The 19,777-nt window shown below is 52.8% G+C and overlaps 1 protein-coding gene across 13 annotated transcripts in view; it reads right to left on the bottom strand.

Annotated features, from left to right (window-relative positions):
- Positions 1–19,777, bottom strand: part of Gtf2ird1 (GTF2I repeat domain containing 1) — an 87,348-nt gene that overhangs the window by 36,087 nt on the left and 31,484 nt on the right. For all 13 annotated transcript variants that reach the window (XM_060382240.1, XM_060382239.1, XM_021646658.2 and 10 more), the window contains 7 exons: positions 12,235–12,363; positions 9,263–9,404; positions 7,359–7,514; positions 5,672–5,855; positions 4,060–4,370; positions 3,103–3,192; positions 1,072–1,155 (listed from right to left, as the gene is read on the bottom strand). In XM_060382240.1, the coding sequence (XP_060238223.1) occupies positions 1,072–1,155; positions 3,103–3,192; positions 4,060–4,370; positions 5,672–5,855; positions 7,359–7,514; positions 9,263–9,404; positions 12,235–12,357 (1,090 nt within the window). In that variant the 5' untranslated portion in view covers positions 12,358–12,363. The remainder of the gene's footprint in view (positions 1–1,071; positions 1,156–3,102; positions 3,193–4,059; positions 4,371–5,671; positions 5,856–7,358; positions 7,515–9,262; positions 9,405–12,234; positions 12,364–19,777) is intronic.

The following is a 19,777-nucleotide window of genomic DNA, read 5'->3' as shown; positions in this document are numbered from 1 at the left end:
GAAAAGGGTGAAAAGTTGAGAAAATGTCCCCACTAGACTGGCCTGTGGACAAGCCTGTGCTTCGCTTTCTTGACTGACATGGGGAGGCGCACCTCACGGTGGGCGGTGTCAAGCCTGGGTGGGTGGGTAGTTCTGGGTGCCACAAGCAGGCAGGCTGGGCAAGCCACCAGAGCAAGCCCGCAAGCAGCGCTCCTCCGCGGCTTCTGCCTCAGGTCCTGCCTCCAGGTGCCTGCTGGTCTTCCCTCAGCGAGGCAGCGCCGCAGGAGTTATAAGCCGAAATTAACCTTTCCCCCCCAAGTCAGTGTTGGTCACCGTGTTTTACCACAGCAATAGGAAGGCAAGACAGTGGTTCAGGGGCTAAAAGCGACAATCTAAGCTCGGTATCTGCAACCCGGAGAGCGGAAGGAAAGAACTTGCACTGTGGCATTCACACACACACACACACACAGCCTCGTCACTGTCACCCTGGATTTGGTCTCCAGCACCATGCACACTCGGGTGTGGTGGTAGTTCACACCTGTAATCCCCGCACTCAGGAAGAGGCAGGGGACCACAAGTTCAAGGTCACCCTCATCTACACTGAAATTTCAATGCTCGCCTGGGCTACATGAGACTACCTCAGCAGCAGCGCACCTCAGAAAGACAGACGATGCCTAAAAAAACGATAACCTAGGTTTGTCTTCTGCCCCGGACACACACACATCCCCCCCCGCCCCCGCACACGTATGTACAACTCCACACGGAGATGCATGCACACACAACAAAAATAGCAGAGAGCAACACGGGGCTGTGGAAGCAGTGCGAGCGGGAAAAGCAGCGTGCTGCCCCTGCCCGTCTCCCCAAGGTCTAGGGAGCTTCCCTCAAGGTCTGGGCTCTGCCATCATTCCACCCCCACAGAGAATCTGCAAGGGAAATATTGACATAACCACCCTCTCCCGGCGGGGGCGAGCCCACGCCGGCGCAGCCGCACTGGCGCTGCTGCGCGGGCGCCAGCATATGGCTCATGCTGTTGTGTTGGGGAACACAGCGACGCACACAGAACGAGCCGCTCACCCGGCGCCGCCCACTCACCGTATCTGCTGTTAAACAGGATCTGCACGCACTCCCGCAGGGTGTTGATGTCCTCCATCTCCTTGATGAAGGCGTCCCACTTCTCTATCAAAACAGAGGGCCCAGTGAGGGCTCGCCCCGAGGCGGGGCTGCTTCCGGTCAGCGCCCCGAGCACCCGCTGCTCTCCTCCCTCCAAAGCGCCCGCCTGTCTATCCAGCGTCAGGCCAACCACTGTGCAACCTGGCCTGCTCAGTGTCCCCTCTGCTCTCTCACTGGCCCCTGTGTCCATTTCTTCATCCCCCAAAGAGCTGTGTGGGTTCTGAACCATTTCTCCGCAGGCTGGCTACCCTACCTCAGGCAGGCAAATGCCTGGGAAAGCCACATCTCTTGAGAAAGGAGGGTCTTACTATGTAGGCCAGACTAGAACGGAATTTCAAATCCTCCTCCCTCAGCCTCCTGAGGGCCGGGATGACAGGTGTGTGTCACCTTGCCTAGCAAACTAGGCAGTGCTAGTGCTGGGCCCTAGGACCTGCATATGCTGGCCAGGTGGCTTTTGTGGGGCCATACTCCCTGCCCATCATGGAGAAAGTCTGGCGAGGCAGGCCCTCTAGTGAGGGGGCACCTCCCCAGCCCCTTAATGGGGAGCCCTAAACAATACATGAGGGTGCAACTACGTTCCCGACCCACCCCCCATTTTTCTTTTCTTTTTTTGGCCTATTCTTTAGAGACAGGGCCTCAAAGGAGCCTCCTGCCTCAGCTGCCGAGTGCTGGGAACTAATCACACACAGCTCTCACGACCCCACTGTGTATGTCTGTGTATGTGTGTGAGTGAGACAAAGTCTCACTATGTAGCTCTGGCTGGCCTACATAGACCAGACTGGCCTGAAGGCAGAGATCCTCCTGCCTCTGCTTCCTGTACTGAAGGCATACACCTAGCTTCTCTCACGAAGAGGAATATAACTCTTTCCCCCGCTGAGTACTGGCTGGAATATTCTGGACTTCTCATGGGTAGATTGGGGCAGAAATGACAGTAATTTCTGAAGTGAAGTTATGAAAACAAAACAAAACAAAACAGGCTTCTGGGGCTGGAGAGATGGCTCAGAGGTTAAGAGCACTGGTTGCTCTTCCAGAGGTCCTGCGTTCAATTCCCAGCACCCACATGGTGCCTCATCTATAATGAGATCTGGTGCCCTCTTCTGCCGTGCAGGCATACATAGAGGCAGAAGACTGTATACGTAATAAATGAATAAATCTTTAAACAAACAAGCGGAAGACCAGGCTTCCTCCTTTCTCTGGCTTGGATCACTAAGTCTGAGTTCACCACCCGCCATGTTGGGAGCCTTCTCAGCTGACCTGAGATAAACCAGCCCAGGTGGTTCAGAACTGGTCTCCTGCCCGTGGCTGCAAGGGTGGCCAGGTGACCAGGCTCTCCAGCTTTAGTCAGGCCTTTAGATTAGACTGCCGCCCAGCTGGCACCACGCCTAGAAGTTTGTGAGAGACCCTACACCAAAAGCTTCCTCATGTGAAAGACACCAAAATCGACTAGCGACTTCCTCACCTGCTCGGATGTCAGTCTTGCTTGTCAACTTGACAGGACTCAGAATCTGAATGGAAACTAACCTTTGGGTGTGTCTGTGAGGGAGCCTCTAGACTGGGCTCACAGAGGTGGGAAGCCGCACACTAGCCGAGATCCCAGATTATAGAAAAAGAAATCATGTGACCATCCACCTCACGTTCCTGCCGCCCGTCCTGAGCTACAGCAAACCCGCCCTGCCTGGCGTTTCTTTTCGTCAGGTATTTTATCGCAGCACAGGGAAAGCAGCAAGAAACTAGCAAGCAGCGAGAAACTAGCGCATGCACAGAAACTGTGAAGAGACAAACACTGGTTTCAAGCTGTAGCTTGGGGATATTGGTGACAACCAGGCCCGCCTGTCACACCCCGGTTTGACTCCTTGAGCAGAACTGCTCGTCCTGTCTCTCACCAGTGTCTGAGGGACCCACGATCCTTGCAGAAGCCACCCTGGCAAGGCCACCAGCAAGGGCGCCGCCTACCTGACTTGTCGTGCACGATGGAAAAGAGGATGCGCTTGGAAGCGTGGACGTTCTGGAGGAGAGGCCCCGCCGGCCCCGCGGGCTTCTGTCCTGAACAAGGGGGAAAGACAGGCATACATTCTGGGGGTGTCGGGGGAGGCCAGGTCCCCAACTGCAGCTCTCTACGCCATCACAGCGCGCTGCCTCCTTTCCTTTTCTCATTCTTTTATTACATTTATTAATTAAAGATCAGAGGACAACTTGTAAGAGGCGTTCCCGGAGTTGAACTGAGGTCCCTGGGCTTGGTGACAAATGCCTTTAGCCAGGCCATATACCCTAACACCCGCATCGAGAACGTCGACTTCAGGAATCTTGATTCCCAAGTCCCTTCGATACAGGATACTGGGACTCACATAAGCACCAGCATTTCACACGTGAGGAAACTGAGGCTCAGGGAGAGGAGACCTGCTCTGGCACACAGTTAGGATAGAGCTCACATCCTCTTCATACTTCATACCCAGCTCTTCCTTCTCTTAGGCCCCCTAAATCTTGAATCCAAGTGGGGTATACAGTAGGCGCTCATTAAATGCACATGGACTGATTATTTTATTCCATTTTTTAATTGCATTCACTTCTTGTGGGTGCGTGCACAGACATGCATGTACGAATGGCAAGTGTGTGGAGGTCAGAGTTCAACTTGTGGGATTCACTCTTCTTCTTCCATCACATGGGTCTGGGAGCCTGAACTCAGGTCGTCGTGCTGGTTGGCAGGTGCTGAACCATCTCATCATCCCTGATTAACTTAAAATCTCCACAGCCTCCTTAGGGCTCTCCCCAGCCGCCTCTCAATCCCATCCAATGTCTGCTCAGGAGGGCAAGTGGAGGCCCAAGTTTAATTGGGTGCATTACCCCACCCCTCCCTAGAAATGCCTCCTCCTTACAGGCCACCGCCCAGAGAGGCCCCCACTGAAGCATTACCACAGCAGTCGGCGAAGTCCTGGGCACTGGGGGCTTGGGGCTCAGGCACAGGCCAGCCCAAGCCCAGGTCGCTGGGGGTCAGTGGGCAGGTGGGTGCCTCCTGCTTGAGCTCCCGGATGACGTGGTTAGGCATCGAGGTGCTGTACAGGAAGTTGGCCATGGAGGAAGGGGTGGCAGTGGGGGGCAGGTCCTGAGGAATGGCCTTGGAGGCTTGGCCATGCAGACCGCAGTCTCGGGGCCCCTTGGGCAGCAGGGAGACGCCGTTCATCTCCACCAGCGGCTTTGAGTCCCGCCCACCATCCTCAGGAGGCCTGGTGAGAGGACAGGGGGACAGCCCTGAGCACCTGCTCTTGCCTGTCAGTCTCTCCCGGAACAACCCATGTGACTGTACAGAATACTACAGAGCTGGGTAGGGTGCAGGCCTGGCGGCGTGGGCAGAGCGTGCTTAATGCCAGGTGGCAACCACTGGCACAGCCAGGTCTGTACCCAGCCTGCCTCCACGCTACAGGGCACCCATCCCATCCTGCACCCGACTCCCCCATCCCACCTGTCCCTCCCCACCCTGCTCATGCATCGCTCGGGAAGATTTGGCAGCTGTCTGCAACCTGAGGTGCCTTCTATGCTGGGCCCACAGTACCCACCCGGGCCCAACCTTAACCTCCCCTCTCAGTCTCTTAGAAATCCCATTCACAGCCCAAGCTCACATCCCCAGACCATGTGGCTCTGCCAACTCAAGACTTTTGAGACGGGGTCTCATGTTGCCAAGGTAGCCTCCAACTCACGATGGAGTTGAAGATCATCTCAGACTCCTGATCCTCTTACCTCTACTCCCCCAAAGTGCTGGAACTGTAGGCATGCATCCCTGTCTGACAGTCTCAACTCCACACATCATCATTTGCCCCGACCCCTCCAAAGCCTTTGGTGTGACTCTTTCCTAACAGCGACCCCGTGGGAAACTCCACAGCTGTCTCCTGACTCAGCTCACACAGTGTGACTGCACATTAGCCTCGCTTCCTCCCATTACACCCCAAGCTTCCCCCAGTGGGCCCCTCAGGGTGTCTCCAGCCTTCTGGCCTTTGGCTGGGAACGGGATGTGACAGTTCGGTTTGCTTGTCTTTTGCTTTTGAGACACTGTCTTCCTACGCAGTCCTGCCTGGCCTGGAATCGGGATCCGCCGGCCTCTTCTCTGGAGAGGGAGCGTAAGGCGTGCACCACCACACCTTACAAGTCTTCACTGTCAATTTGGCACTGTCTAGAGTCCCTTGGGAAGAAAGTCTCAAAGAGGGCCGTAGATTAGAATAGGCTGTGGGCACATCAATAAGGGGAGGGCAGCCCACCATGGGAGGCATTATTCCCTAGGCAGGAGATTCCGAATCTTCTAAGCGTAGAGAAAGCAAGCTGAGGACTGGCCCTGACTTCATCGCTTTTGGCTCCTGACTGTGGATGTAATGTGACTAGCTGTTTCAAATTCCTGTTGACTTGGCCTACCTACAGTGATGGACTGTAACCTGGGATTACAAGCCAAATAAACCCTTTCTCCCTTAACGGGCTTTTGTCTGGGTATTTTTAACACAGGCAAAAGGAAATGAAAGTAGGACAGGGGCTTACTCACCTCCTGAGCTTAAACCGTATTCGGTGGCTGTGCTCCAAAATGGCCATGAGTGCCTTGGGGTCATACTCTGCTGGACGCCGGAAGGCCAGGCCCTCGGGCAAGCCCTGCACCGCCAGTAGCCCTGGCTCCCTGAGCAGCCTCTCATAGGGCAAAGGTACAACGGTGGCCCTGCCCAAAGCCTCACCTGTCAGAGAGTGAACAGTGAGGCTCAGTGCTGGCTGTGGCCTGGCGAGGCCCACTGGGAGCCAGGCAATGTGAGGTGACTCCCCTCAGAGAGGAGCTCCGCGACCCTCACTGCTGCAGACACACACACGGTATAGAATGGACCCCACTGTACATCTGAGGGCTGGTGGAGGAGACAGGAAGGCCCATGGCCACACCGGTAGCAGCAGACTGAGTTTTAACCTCAGGCTTATCTTTGGGGAAGATAGCCACAGTCCCCAAATAACCAGGAGGCAGAAGGGACAGTCTATCGGAAGACCATGTGAATGAGGGTGGGGAGGTGGTCAGGAGGTGGCTGTACAGGAAACAGGGACACTCACGCCTGGGAGTCGAGGGCTGGGAAAGGGCCAGAGCGGGGAGAGCCATGTCTTGGGGGGTCTTGTTTTGCTCAGAGACCCACAGTGCAGAAGCATAGGCCTGCCCTACTGGGTGAGATGGGAAAGGCCAGGCTGTGTGGGCCTGGGCAGATGTGAGCAGGGCTGGGTGGGGTAAGGGCACGGCTGCCCTGGTAAGGCATTGCTGGGCAGGGGTAAGCAGCAGGGCATGGCTGAAACAGGGGGGAATGGGGCAGACAGGACTGCCCTGGGTGGGGCTAGGGAAGCGGACAGAATCAGGCTATCAGGGCTAGACTGAGCAGGGCTGGCCTGACACGGACAGAACAAGTGGGCTTGGATTAGAGTATGGCCGTGTGGGGCTGGGTTGAGGTGGGCTGGGCTGAGGTTGGTGCAGTAAGGGTAGGTAGGGCTAAGCCTTGTGGTGTGTGGCTGGGGTAAGCAATGGGCATTGGTGGGTGGAGCTACGCCGGGGGTGGGGAGGGGGGTAGTGCCGACGTGGTCGTGGTCGGCGCTAGGCTGAGGTGGGCAAGGCTTCAGGGTTGAGGTGGGAAGGGCGCGGCCAGACAGGAGAGGCTGAGCTGGGGCTGGGTATAATAGGGATGGTCTGAGGCAGGTGAGGCCAAGTAGGATTTGGCAGGGAAAGCGTGGGCTGAAGTGGATGAATAAGGCTGAGCAGAGCTGGGTAGGGCAGAGCTAACTCAGGTCTCAGAGACTGGCGGAGCAGGTGGGGCTACAGACACAGAGCTGGACGAGGCGGGGTCAAGGTGGGCGTGGCTAGGCTGGGAGGGCAGAGGATGACCTCACCGGGCGAGGCTGGGCTCACGGGGATATGCTGGGACTGGGCTAGGAGGAGAGCCTGGGTCGGGCACCAGTGGGCTGGGCAAGGCAGAAATGGGTGGAGTTGGACTGAGGTGGGCGGGGAAAACAGGGCTGAGGTGGGTGGAGCTAACCAGGATACCGCGTAGTTGGGGTCGGCGGGGCTACCAGGGAGGAGTAGGCTGGGCTGATGGGCAGGGTGGAGATACGGTGGGTGGGGCAGAGCTGGACCTGACTAAAGTAGACGAGGCTGGTGTGGGCAGGCTGGTCTCCCACCCACCCCTTTCCAGGAATGGAATGAGGAAGGATCTTACTATAAAGAACATCAAACACTTCCTCTACCATCTTCTGCAGCAGGTACACATCCGAGCACTGTTCCAGCGAGGACCGCGGGATGCTCCGGCCACCTCCTTCGCAGCGCTGCACCTTTTTAGGGTGTCCTGCTTCTGGATCCTTCCATAGGGGTCCCCCTGTGGGGCAAGAGCACATGGGCCGGAGGTTGGTGTCAAGCCCCAGAATCGGAGGCACGGTGAATGAATGAATGAATGAATGAATGAATGCCCTGCTGAGGACCAGCAAAGGCTGCAGGTCTCTATCTAGCTGCATTCGACCTCAGGGCTATCCTTTCCCTCTTGGGACCTAAGTCTACGATCACTCAGAGAAGACCGCCAGCTCTGGATTAGAACTCGGACCCCACACACCCCGTTCTACATGCATCCCAACCTACTCTACCAACCCACCTACGCCCTAGCTTCCTGCCTGGGCAACACAGAAAACAATCCGGACACGGAGATGGTTAGTTTTTAAATGTCGGCGTGCCACAACCTGTGAAGGATCTAGATCGGTGGCAGTTCTCAACCTGTGGGCCTCAGACCCTCCCTTTTGAGGGCTGAAAGACCCTATCTCGGGGATCTCTCCTAAGACCATCTGAAAACAGAAGTTTACATTATGATTCACAACAGTTATGAATTAGTTATGAAGTGGCAACAAAACTAACGTTCTGGCCGGGGGTCACCACAACCACAAAGGGTCACCGCATTAGGTTGAGAAGCTCTAGATCAGCTGGGCTGTGGGCTAAGGGCAGGGAGCCGTCCTGTTAACCGATTCAGCCCACCGTGGGCGGCTCTGCTCTCTAGGCTTCCGAGCTGTATGAAACAAGAACGCTAGAAGAGAGTGAGCAGGCTCTCTGCTCTTGACTGTGTGTGTGGTGGGACTAGTTGCTGGAGGTCCTCCGGGGATCATCCTCATTCAAACCACCACAACTAACAAGAATGGCCTCCACGGAGTGCACAGTCCAAGGCCGGGACTCCGGCTCTCAGACCCTTGCTCTTTCAAAGTCAGGGAGACAGATCCAGGGGGTAGACCTGGATGCCAGGGCTCTCCGTGGACAGCCTGGCTCAGTTGTTGACGGTTGTGTTAGTAGTTTTCATGGCTGCCGGGGCCTTGCCCCCAGGATTAGCCATCCCAGACTAACTCAGACTAACTCAGGAGGGTATACAGCGCGGGTAAAGAGCTGCTTCTCTGGGGGCCGGAAGTCTACCTGTTCTGTTCCTAACCTGGACACTGCCTCCCCACACCTCCAGCCCAGGAAGCGGGGGCAAGGGAACCAGGGCGTCAAGGCCAGCCTGGGCTAGAGGAGAAACTGTCTTAAAACAAAAACAGGCAGGCACTCAGCAAGGTGGCTCAGCAGGTGAAGAAGCTTGCTGTCAAGCCTGAAGACCTGAGTTCAATTCCAAGTGGAGGAAGAGAAAACTGACTGTAGCATAGCAAGTCTTCTGATGTCCGATGTCTGTATGCATGCCAGAGCATCCGCATGCTCATATAAATAAATTATAACTTAAACAAACAAACAATAAGAAAGTAGGCCTTTAGCTGAAGGTATGGTTCAGTACCAGTGCGCTTGCTTAATAAGCATGAGGTTCCCGGTTCTATCCTCAGCACCATCAAAACAACGGAGTAGAATTAGAATTGGATAACTGCACTGGGCCTTGGTGTGCCCCTATAAAAATGGGTGCATGAATGTGGCTAGCTATGGGGCTCAGCGACAGGAGCTGCTGGACAGTTCTAACAGGCTCCATTTGAACAACCCTGTGTGTACCCAGTTTATCCCTCCACCGGGTTGTTTGGGCTGGACAAAGCAGGGGACACAGGGATGGGCGAGGATCCTCGTCCGCTGGAAAGGGCAGGACCCTGGGTATGGGGACCGTGGGGTACTCACGGCAGAACCTGAGGAAGTCTGACTGGAGCTCCTTCCGAGCGCTCAAGAACATCCTCCCCTTCTCAGTGCCCATCACGAAGACACTCTCATTGTGAACCGCCACGCAGGCCACCTCCGTGTTCAGCTTGGAGAGCGCAGAACACTGTGGGAGAGGGGCGGGTGTGTGAGCTAAATCAAGACCGGCCTGGAGCCTGGCATGGCGATCCATAACTCAGGAGGCTGAGACAGGGATAAAGCATTTCAAGCCAGCTACAGAGATGGGCTACTGATGGGAGATGAGCCCTCCGGCTCCACTTGGTCACATCGTGCTGGGTAACAGCCCTCTCTAAACTGGCATCATGCAGCCTGCTACTGGAGAATGTAACAGCAGAACTTCAACATCCTGGTTACAGGCAAAGAACCTCTACAGGCAGGGCTGTCAAGATGGCTCCGTGGGTAAACTGCTTGTCTTCCAAGCACAGGACCTAGTTTGATTCCCAGCACTCACGTGAGAAGGGCTGGGAGTGAAGTCGGGGAGGGCTGCTTGCGGTAAAGCATCTGCAGCAGAAGCGTAAAGGCCAGCGTTTGGATCCCTAGCACCTACAGAAAAGCTGCGTGGCTGCGGCAGGCCTCCTAATCCGTCATTTGAGGTGTGTGAGCAGGGGCTCCCGGGAGCAAGCTGGCTAGCTAGACTAGTCCAGATGGCAAGGTCTGGGTTCAAGGGACAATGTCCGTCTCGGTATATAAAAGAGCGACAGAGGAAGACACGGGACGTCAACCTCTGGCCTCTACACACACCATAATAAACTAGAGTCATGTGTACGCACATGCATGCACGAGCCATGTATGTTGGCACACACCTGGAATCCCAGCACTGGGGACACTGAGACAGGAGAACCCACAGGGCTTTCTGGCTTTCAGTCTAGTCTGCTTGATGAGTTCAGGACAGTGTGAGATCCTGTCTCAAAGCTAAAACCAGGTGGCCTCTAGCCACCCTCAGCGTGCCTGGCCCATCTGAGCTCAGAGGCTAAGCAGGGCTGGGCTACTTAGAACGTGGATGGGAGACGGCTTGCAAATACTAGGGGCCGTGCGCTTAGCCGGCACGCTGGCTCACACCTGAAGTCTGTAATCAGGAAGGCTGAGGCAGGAGGACTGCCTTGAGTTTGAGGCAAGCCTGGGCTACACAGTGAATTCCAGGTCAGCCTGAACTACAGAGTGAGATCCTGTCTCCAACAAACAAGACAAAAGTAAAACGAGATAAAGTGAAACCAAGGTGAACGACCCCTGAAGAATAACGAAACCCAAGGTGGAGTTGTGGACTCTACATGTGTGCATGCAATACACGCACCCTCACATACAGGATGCATGTACAGAACATGCACACTGCCCACCCCAAACACAGGATTCTAGGTGGCTACGCCAGACTGCCTTAGACTTGTGGCCCCAAGTAATAACCGAGACTACAGTATGTAGCTCCTCGGAGGCAAAGCCCTGTCTGTAAACTCTGTGGCACACAGTTGGCACTTAATAAACGCTGCTTTGGGCTCTGCAATTAGGAGCACAGTTAGGAGCTGTCTGCTCTTCCAGAGGACCGGGGTTCAATTCTCAGCACCCACATGGCAGCTCACAACTGTAACTCCAGCTCTAGGGGAATCAATACTGTCATCCCTGTAGGCAAAACACCAGGGCACACAAAATATAAAGAAAGAAAGAAACAAACAAATAAATAATGTGTGCTGGTCTTGAGCCAGGTGTGGTAATGGACGCCTCAAGAGGCAGAAGCAGGAGGATCTCTAAGTTCAAGGCCAGCCTGGTCAACAAAGTGAGTTCCAGGACAGCCAGGCCTACACAGAAACCCTGCCTCCAGAACCAAAACAATAAAATAAATGAATGCTGGCCTGTATGCCAACTAGCATTTTAAAGAGTGCTGTGTGTGTGACTCTAGGGCAAGTTCCTCGACTTCTCTGAGCCACAATCCCAGCTCTTGAGCCAGCCTTAGCCGAACAGGAGAGCCCGGGGAGGACCACCATGACTTCCAAGACTGCCTACAGTGTGACAGATGGACTCAAAACGACAAAATGCAAAGAGCCACATTTGGCCCGTGGCGCTGTCCATTAGGACACATCTGTCACACCCACCATGGCCGACAGGCTGGAGAAGCCCAGGATACATGTGATTCAGAGTTATCTAGAAAGAGGGGTCTCTGTGTTTAGGAGACCACAGACTTGGTACTTGGTCATGCTGTGTGACCTTCTCTGATGTTGCCTTCTCTGAGCTTCCACTTTATCACCCTAAAATGCTAACGGATGCCAGGCAGATCTCACTTCTGCGTGTGTGCTGCTGGGATTCGAACCCAAAGCCTACACCGTGTTAAATAAACACTTGCTTTATCAGTGAGCTCAAGCTTGTCCTTTCAGGGTTTTTCACTGTAGCCCAGGCTGGTCTTGAACTCAAGATTTTCCTACTGCAACCTCCTGACTGTGCAATTCCAGGCACATGTATGAATGTATGTAGGTCTGTATCTTGGGGTCTATACACAAGTGTGCATTTGTGTGGAGGGCAGCCGTTGTTCCTCAGTTTGTTTACATTTAAGGCAGGGCCACCTCCTGGCTTGGAGCTTGCCAGGCAGGCCTCCTTAACACTGGACTTACACGCCTGGTGATAGTGGCACACACCTTCAATCCCAGCACTCAGGAGGCAGAGGCAGGTGGATCTGAGTTTGAGGCCAGCCTGGTCTACAGAGTGAGTTCTATGACACAGAGAAAACTTGTCTCGAAAAACAGAAACAATCAAAACAAAACCAAACCACCGGATTGCAAGCACATGCCAGCATGTTTTTTTATCTGGATCTTGGGGCACTGAACTGGGGTCCTTGTGGTTGTAGGGCAAGAACTTTACCACTTGAGCTCTGTCTCCAAGCCCCAACAACAAGAGATTTTGATGGACATAACCTCTCAGGTCTCCTAACTCTTCCCACCTGGCCAGACACTCACCATGGAGTCTAAGGCGGACACCAAGCTGTTGATGAGCTCGTCCTTGTGGGCAAAGGTGGAGTTCCAGCGCTCAGACCCACAGCCGTTGGTGGGGATGTCACAGTGCTTCCCCAGCAAGGCCATGGTCACCTAGAGAGAACAATGAGGACACAATGGGTACTAGGCACAAGGTACAATCGGGTAGGCACATCTGGCTTCCAGGGTCACCTGGACTTCACAAGTGGGGCAGACTGCCAGTGGGCCTTTCTTCCCACCACTCAAGGGCCACAGAAGTATAATAGGGATTTCAGCCTTCACAAGCCAGGACACAGCAGCGACTACAGAAACCTGCAGAGAACTAAGTGATTCATGTATAACTATTTTCTCCTATTTGAAGCATTCTCAGAGGACCTAAACATTCCCTCCTAGAGGGAGGTTCCTGAGACTCAAAGACAAAGGAGCTTAACATAACTCAGGAAGCTCAAGAAACTCATAAGGCTCAGGAAGTTCAGGAAATTCATAAGGCTCAGGAAGCTTACAAGACCCTGGAAAGTCAGAAACTTACAAAGCTCAGAAAGCTCAAAGACTTGTAAGATTCACAAGGCCCCTCCCCATGTTTACAAATATAGAGAGCAATTGTACGGCTGGGAACGGGGCAGGGATATGGGACCCTCTTCTATAGCATGGGCTGCAGCTCCTGTAGCGCTCCAGAGATGTAACTTTGTGAGATGTAATTTAATGTCATCCTCATTATGGCAGGTAACCCTCACTCATTGTGGTGGTTTGAATGAGAACGGCCCTCAGGGTTTAAAGCTCTCAGTTTCTATTCCAGAGCCATGCCATGAAGACTGTGAACTAACTAATCCTCTAAAACTGTAAGCAAGTCCTCAATTAAATATATATATATATTTTTTCCTATGAGTTGTCTTGGCCATGGTTTCTCCTCACAGCAATATAACAACAGTAACTAAGACATCCGCTCACTCATTCACCAAGCTAGCCTTTGGTAGAATTCTTCAGTCTGCGCTCAGTGCCCTCCTGATGCATTTGGTCATGTCTCTCCATGAAAAGACATACAACAGCAACACTCTTATTTTTAAACAAAAATTCCAAATGTTCGATTTTACCAATAAAGACTCGGAAGCCAGGTGCTGGGGTGAAAGCCTGCTAGCTCAGAGAGGCATCAAAAGCACCCAGCTGACCTTCTGACTCTGGATATCCCAGAAGGAAAAAGCCCCTTCTCCTTCTCCACACTGTCTTAAAACCCTTCAAATTCAAGGTCTCTCCTTTCTACTTCCTGTGTGTCTCTCTATACATCCTTCAGACTTCCTCCCACTCTCTATGGTTTTGTCCTCCGTCCCCTTCCTGCCAACCGGTTGCTTGCTCCGCCTCTTATAGTTGACTTTGTTTAATTCTGTTTACAAAAAGCTCTTGGATTAAAGGTGTATGCCAAGGCTTGAACCACACCACAAGTACCTGTTTAAATAAACAGAAAGTTCTTGGATTAAAGGTGTGTGCTAGGGTTGAACCACACCACAACTAGAAATGGGTTTTTCCAGCACACAACCTTGAGGTTCACAGTGTCATCAAACATCCTACAACACAACGTAGCTGAGGGTTGTGGACCAAGGAGCAGTCCCCCAGGTGTTCAATCCTCACCAACGTGGGCCCACACCAGGATGCTAGTCTTCCAGACTCATCCTCACTACCGGTGTTCTCAGCCCTCTCCTGCTCACGCACCTCCACACCTCTCTACTGCCCACACATGTTGAACAAGGCCTTACTTTGTAGCTTGGGCTGCTTGAATTCTAGATCCTCACTCCTTCCACCTGTCAAGTACTAAGATTACTGGCCTAGGTCCATATCCCTGTAACCAACACTGCTGGAAAGGCACCTGGCTGCCTCACCCACGGTTTACCCGGGCATCACCCTCCTCAGTTCTGTACACACCTCTGGGCTTGATCACAAGCTCCCAGATCAAGGCCACTGCCTGGAGCCTGATCCGTTTCCTGGATGTGGAACATGAACGTGAAGCAGGTGCAAACAAACAGTCATATAGGGTACAGGGCACAGGGCACATGGCACAGGCCACTTCCTCAAACTAGGGATTCCCCAAGAAAGGACTTTGTTCCAACTTACTAAGGCTGCTCGAAGCTCCTCCTTTAAAAAGGTTTCTTTGGCTTGCAAGGACGAAGTTGCAGATTGCTGGTGGCTGGCTTAAACCTATCCTTCCAGAACTTGTCCCTATGCATGGGAGTGAGGGGATCCCACGCACTGCCTCTGAGAGCACCAGCCCCTCACTAGCCCAAGCAAAAAAAAAAAAAAAGGCAAGGGGCAGGACACTCTCTGGGCTTATTCCCCGGGGCCCTAAGGCCCCTGGCTGGGTGTGTCACCCATGGATAGATCCATGGATTCCACACCCTGTTTGCCACCTGTCTGCCACCTGTCAGCAAGGATTCTAGAGGCTCAGAGGGTGGGGTAGGGAACAGGCAGGTGGCTAGGCCTCCAAGCCCACAGCTAAGAGGGCACCAAGCCTAGGATGTTTACTGCCTTTACAACTGACACCCAGACTGTAAACTCTGAAAGGGCCAAACTGTGTCTGCCCACCACGGCTGTCCCTCAGGGCCCAACTCATTGTCCAGTGTGTGCATCGGGCCAGGCACGGAATCCCAGACAGCCTCCAAGCCTGGCTTGAGTGTGCTGGGAACCTCAAGACAGCAGAAGCTGCTGTAAGGTACCATATGGAGTAAGAACAGCTCTGGATCCAGAGCAGGCTTCGATCTACTCTTGGGCTACAGGAAAAAACTGCCTGTAGGGCCAGTGAATTGGCTCAGAGGGTAAATGCATTTATTTGCTAAGAACTTGAGTTTGATTCCCTTGGAGCCACATGGTAGGAGGAGAGAACTGGCTCTTGCAAGGTTTTCTCTAACCTCCACAGGCATGTAGTGGCATGTGCACACAAATACACACACATACCAAAATAAATTAGTAAAAAAAAAAAAAAAAAAGCAGAAAAAAACAAAATAAATGGTTTTAGCAATGCCTGCTGGCCTACCCTGTTAGCTTCTCAGATGGCCAAGGCAGGTGTGCATACCTCAAGTTCAAGGACAACCTGGGCTACAGAATGAATTCAAGCCATCCTGAGAAACTTAATGAAATTCTGTCTTCGGTAACAACAAAAGATTTAAAAACAGGATGTGTGTATGGCTCAGCCAGAGACTACCACTTTGCCTAGAATCCCCCAGTGAGGGGCTTGGGATGTGGCTCAGTGGTAGAGCCCCTGCCTAGAATGCCCCAGTGAGGGACTAGAGAGAGTGTGGCTTAGTAGCAGAGTACCTGCCTAGAATCCCCCAGTGAGGGGTTGGGGGTAATAGTTCTATATTAGAGCACCTGCCTGGCAAGTTCAAAGCCCTGAATTCTATTCCCAACACCACAAAAAATAAGTTAATAACTCAACAAATAAGCCAGTCCAGGTGGTACACAACTATAAGTCCAAGCATTTGGGAAGCAGAGGTAGGATGATCGGGAATTCAAAGACATCATCGGCTACATTGTGAGCTTGTGAGACCACGTCTCAAAACAAGTAACAACGAACATTTAAAAAATAGCCAGGTGCTTTAAAAACATAACAAAACAAACAAAAAACCCAGCCAGGTGTCATGGGGCACAACTTTAGCTGGCCAGCAAGAAGCAGGGCAGCTATGCGTTCAGGGTCAACCTGGTCTACATAACAAGTTCTAGGACAGCCAGGGCTCCAGAGTAGGAGTGTCTCAAGAAAAGAATGAAAAATCTGTATCATTAAGAGACATCAAGTGTACATCAGACCACTCAACAATATGACGAGCTACGGACAAGATTCCTGGAAAAGGCTGCTGGTGGCTTTGTCCTGGCTGTTCTGGGGCGCGAGGTCACCCCCTCGGGGAGGGCTGAGGCGGAGGAAGTTCTGCTCCATAACTGTACACACTCCTAGCCAAGAGGTCCGTCTGCCTAGGAGCCTGAGGATTCTGCACAGCCAAGCCCTACAGCCGTGACGCCAGCTACTCCTTTGAGCCCTTGGGCCATTCCCAGAAAAACTCTGGGTCGGCAGCGTCCCAGCTTCCCAGACCCAATTAAACCCGGGCCAGGCAAGCAGCAGTAGCTGGCACTCCTGACCTCCAGCTCGCTCCAGACTGCCCTGACTCCTCCTGGCCAAGGTCCTAATCAGCTTCGGAGAGAACCAAGGACTCCAAGCCAGAGGGCTGTGGAGACGGGAGAGAGCTGAGCTGCAGGCTATCCTAAATCCTGGTCCAGTCAGCCAGGCGTAGAGGACCCCTGACTCCGGTGGGGTCCAGGCGAGGCACTTGGGAAGTTGCCTGCTGTATGTGGAGCCAAGAGGAGCCCCCGGCCCCGGCATGTTAGGAGCACGTAAGTGTAAGTGTATTCATCAGCAAAAGCAGGGCCAACGTAAGGAGAAAAACAGGGCTGGCAGGATGGCCTGGTGGGCAAAGGCGCCTGCCACGGCCTAGGACTCCAAGCAACTCCTTCAAGTTGCCCTCTGACCTTCCATGGCGCGCGCGCGCGCACGCACGCACACACACACACACACACACACACACACTAAACACTAGATTAAAAAAGTTTTTAAATCAATAAATAACCTAGGTAAAAGTAAAAATTCTTTTTTTAACTTAGTGTAACAGGGAATGTGAAATATGATAAGCAGTTAAGGCCCCAGGGGCTGGGCGGGAGGGGACCAGTAAGAAGGGGGGCCCCAGCCAGAACAATTATAGTAGGACGCCCGAAGAAGCCCGCTGTGGTGGCCTGTGTCTATAATCCTAGCACTCAGGCGGCCACGACGGAACTGTGAGTTCCAGGTTCCCCTTGGCTACACAGTGAGAGTGAATCTCAGAAAACAAGACCAAGACAAGACGGCTCCACTGTTGTGGTATCTGTGCTTGCCACCAAGGCTGACTATCCCAGTGGAATCCCAAAGGGCTCGACCTGGGGGAAAGAGAGAACTGACCAGAACATGCTGCCCTCTGACCTCCACACACATGCGTGCCATTGCAAGCACAAATGCACACACACACACACACACACACACACACACACACTCGCACGCACAACACAAAAAAAATGAATAAAGAAAGAAAAGGCCAACACCTTTGTCACCAAGGCAGGCGCTGTGGGAGCCAGGCTCACCTGCCTGCACCGGCCTCCAGGTCTCCAGTGGCCCTGCTGCCTTTCCATTCACTCACCCCCTCAGAAACACCCTTGTTGGCCAGCATGCCCACGGCCCAGCCTCACTCTCACTACTCCACTTTCCCTTTTATTTTCCTATGGGATTGTGTTTTGTTTTTTCATTTTTTTCCCCCAGACAGGTTTCTCTAGGTAACCCTGAACATTCTGGAACTCGCTCTGCAGACTAGGCCTCACGCTCACAGAAACCTGCCTCCCCCTGCCTCCTGAGGGCACCCAGCTACTATGGATTTTCATTTTGTGACATAGTCACTGAACCCAGGCTGGCCTCTAAATTGAACGTAGCCTAGAATGACCTTGAACTCCTGTTTTTCCTGCCTCCACCCCCCAGGTACTAAGCCTGGCTCGCTGTTTTCTGTACAGAGCCAGCAGTGATCTGAAATGGCCTGTCGTCATGCTTCTTGTTAGATCTCTTGAACTCCTTGAGGCCAGCAGCTGTGTCAGTCAGGCTGACTGAATTCCCACAGCCCAGAATTCCTGTTTGCCTCTTCCTGGGTTCTCAATGAACTAACAACGATTGAGGGTCAAGTAGGAGCCAGGGCTTCACAGGCTGTAGGCAGAGTGGCCCTGCCTGGAGAGATGGTCCAGCAGTTTCGCCGGCTTGCTGCTCTAGCAGAAGGCTCCCTAGCACCCATGTCCAGCAGCTCACAACAGCCTGTAACTCTAGCCCCAGGGCATCCAACATCCTTTTCCGGACTAGAGGCACCTCCACCCATGTGGCTCAGACACAGGTAGAGGCGTATGCACAAGGTTTATTTTTAATTAAAAAAAATAACTAAAACCAAGCTTACAACTTTGATCCCAGCACTCAGGAGGCAGAGACAGGGGGATCTCTTTAGTTCTAGGACAGAGCGAGTTTTAGGACAGCCAAGGCTACAAAGAGAGACCATGCCTCGAAAACCCAAAAAAAGTGATGTTAGCATATAGGCAGCCTGCTTCTGGGTTGCCTAGTAACCTATGAGGTCACCTGTGCCAGACCCACCTGAGCTGCACACCAAATATACAAGGACCAACCTGCCACCTCATTGCTTTCTTGCTTCAGCCTCTTTTAGGGCGCCTCCTCCCCCATCTCTTTGTCTCTCTGTCCCTCTCTGTCTCTTTCTCTCTACCTACATGGGCCACTCAGACACCATGTTAGGGTGTTAGGCCACTAACACCCTTCCTCTTCCCTTCCCTCAAATAAACCTCAGAGCTGTTGTATGTTCAGCATTTTTAAATATATTATAACAAGAAAACAAACAAACATTGGAGAATATTATAGAAAACCATAACTGGTGGGGGGGGAGCGGCTGGAGAGATGGCTCAGAGGTTAAGAGCACTGGCTGTTCTTCCAAAGGTCCTGAGTTCAATTCCCAGTGACCACATGGTGGCTCACAACCATCTCTAATGAGATCTGGTGCCCTCTTCTGGCCTGCAGGTGGTACACTCAGACAGAACATTGTATATATGATAAGTAAATAAATTTCAAAAGAGAGAAAGACAGCGAGAAAGAAAGAAAGAAGGAAAGAAAGAAAGAAGGAAAGAAGGAAAGAAGGAAAGAAGGAAAGAAAGAAAGAAAGAAAGAAAGAAAGAAAGAAAGAAAGAAAGAAAGAAAGCCACAACTGGTCAAAATGCAGAGATAAACTGGGGTGCTCAGAACCAACAGATACAGCTGCAACGCCTCTCCTGCACGTCAGACTCAGGAAACACTGTGGAAGTGGGGGCGGAAAGATTGCAATGTTAGGGTCCGGAGCTCACTGAAGAAAAGACCCCAGCCTCACAGAAGAGAGCATTTACTCCTCTGTCCTAGAACTCACAGAACTCCTGCGTGCAGGGGTCACCACCTTGACAATACAGTGAAGAGCAGAAAGTGGGCTCGCAGGCCCTATTTATAGACAGTCAGCTAGGGGAATTCCAGGGATGAGTAGGTGACTTTTACCTCGAGTGGTGGGCAGCCAGCCAAAGGGTACAATCCTGATTGGCCAGGGGCTTAGGGACTTTCCCAAGCAGATATGATAGAACCATGTCTGGCCCAGCCAGACACTGGGGTTGATGCTGATTGGCTGCCCCTTCCCTGTGGTTTCTCTTTTTAGAAACTGAAACTCAAGCCTACTCAGGTAAAGTTAAGACTAGAGCCTGTCATGTAGTGGACTGGCCTGACGGTAGTGAGAGCCAGGATCATGAAGCCTTCTGTGGGAGCTTGTCTTCTAGAATTGGCAGGGAGGCCATGCCATGACACCTGAACACTCTGCTGCCCAACAAGACACAGACAATGACAACACCAACAGACATGCAATCTTGAAAAGGAAAAACCTCACCAACCCCCGCCCTAACCAAAGAACTACAG

The sequence above is a fragment of the Meriones unguiculatus genome, chromosome 4 (assembly GCF_030254825.1).
Source record: "Meriones unguiculatus strain TT.TT164.6M chromosome 4, Bangor_MerUng_6.1, whole genome shotgun sequence".
NCBI classification, from domain to species: domain Eukaryota; kingdom Metazoa; phylum Chordata; class Mammalia; order Rodentia; family Muridae; genus Meriones; species Meriones unguiculatus.
Note: the sequence above shows the minus strand (reverse complement) of the source record. Positions and strands in the feature narration are given on the sequence as shown.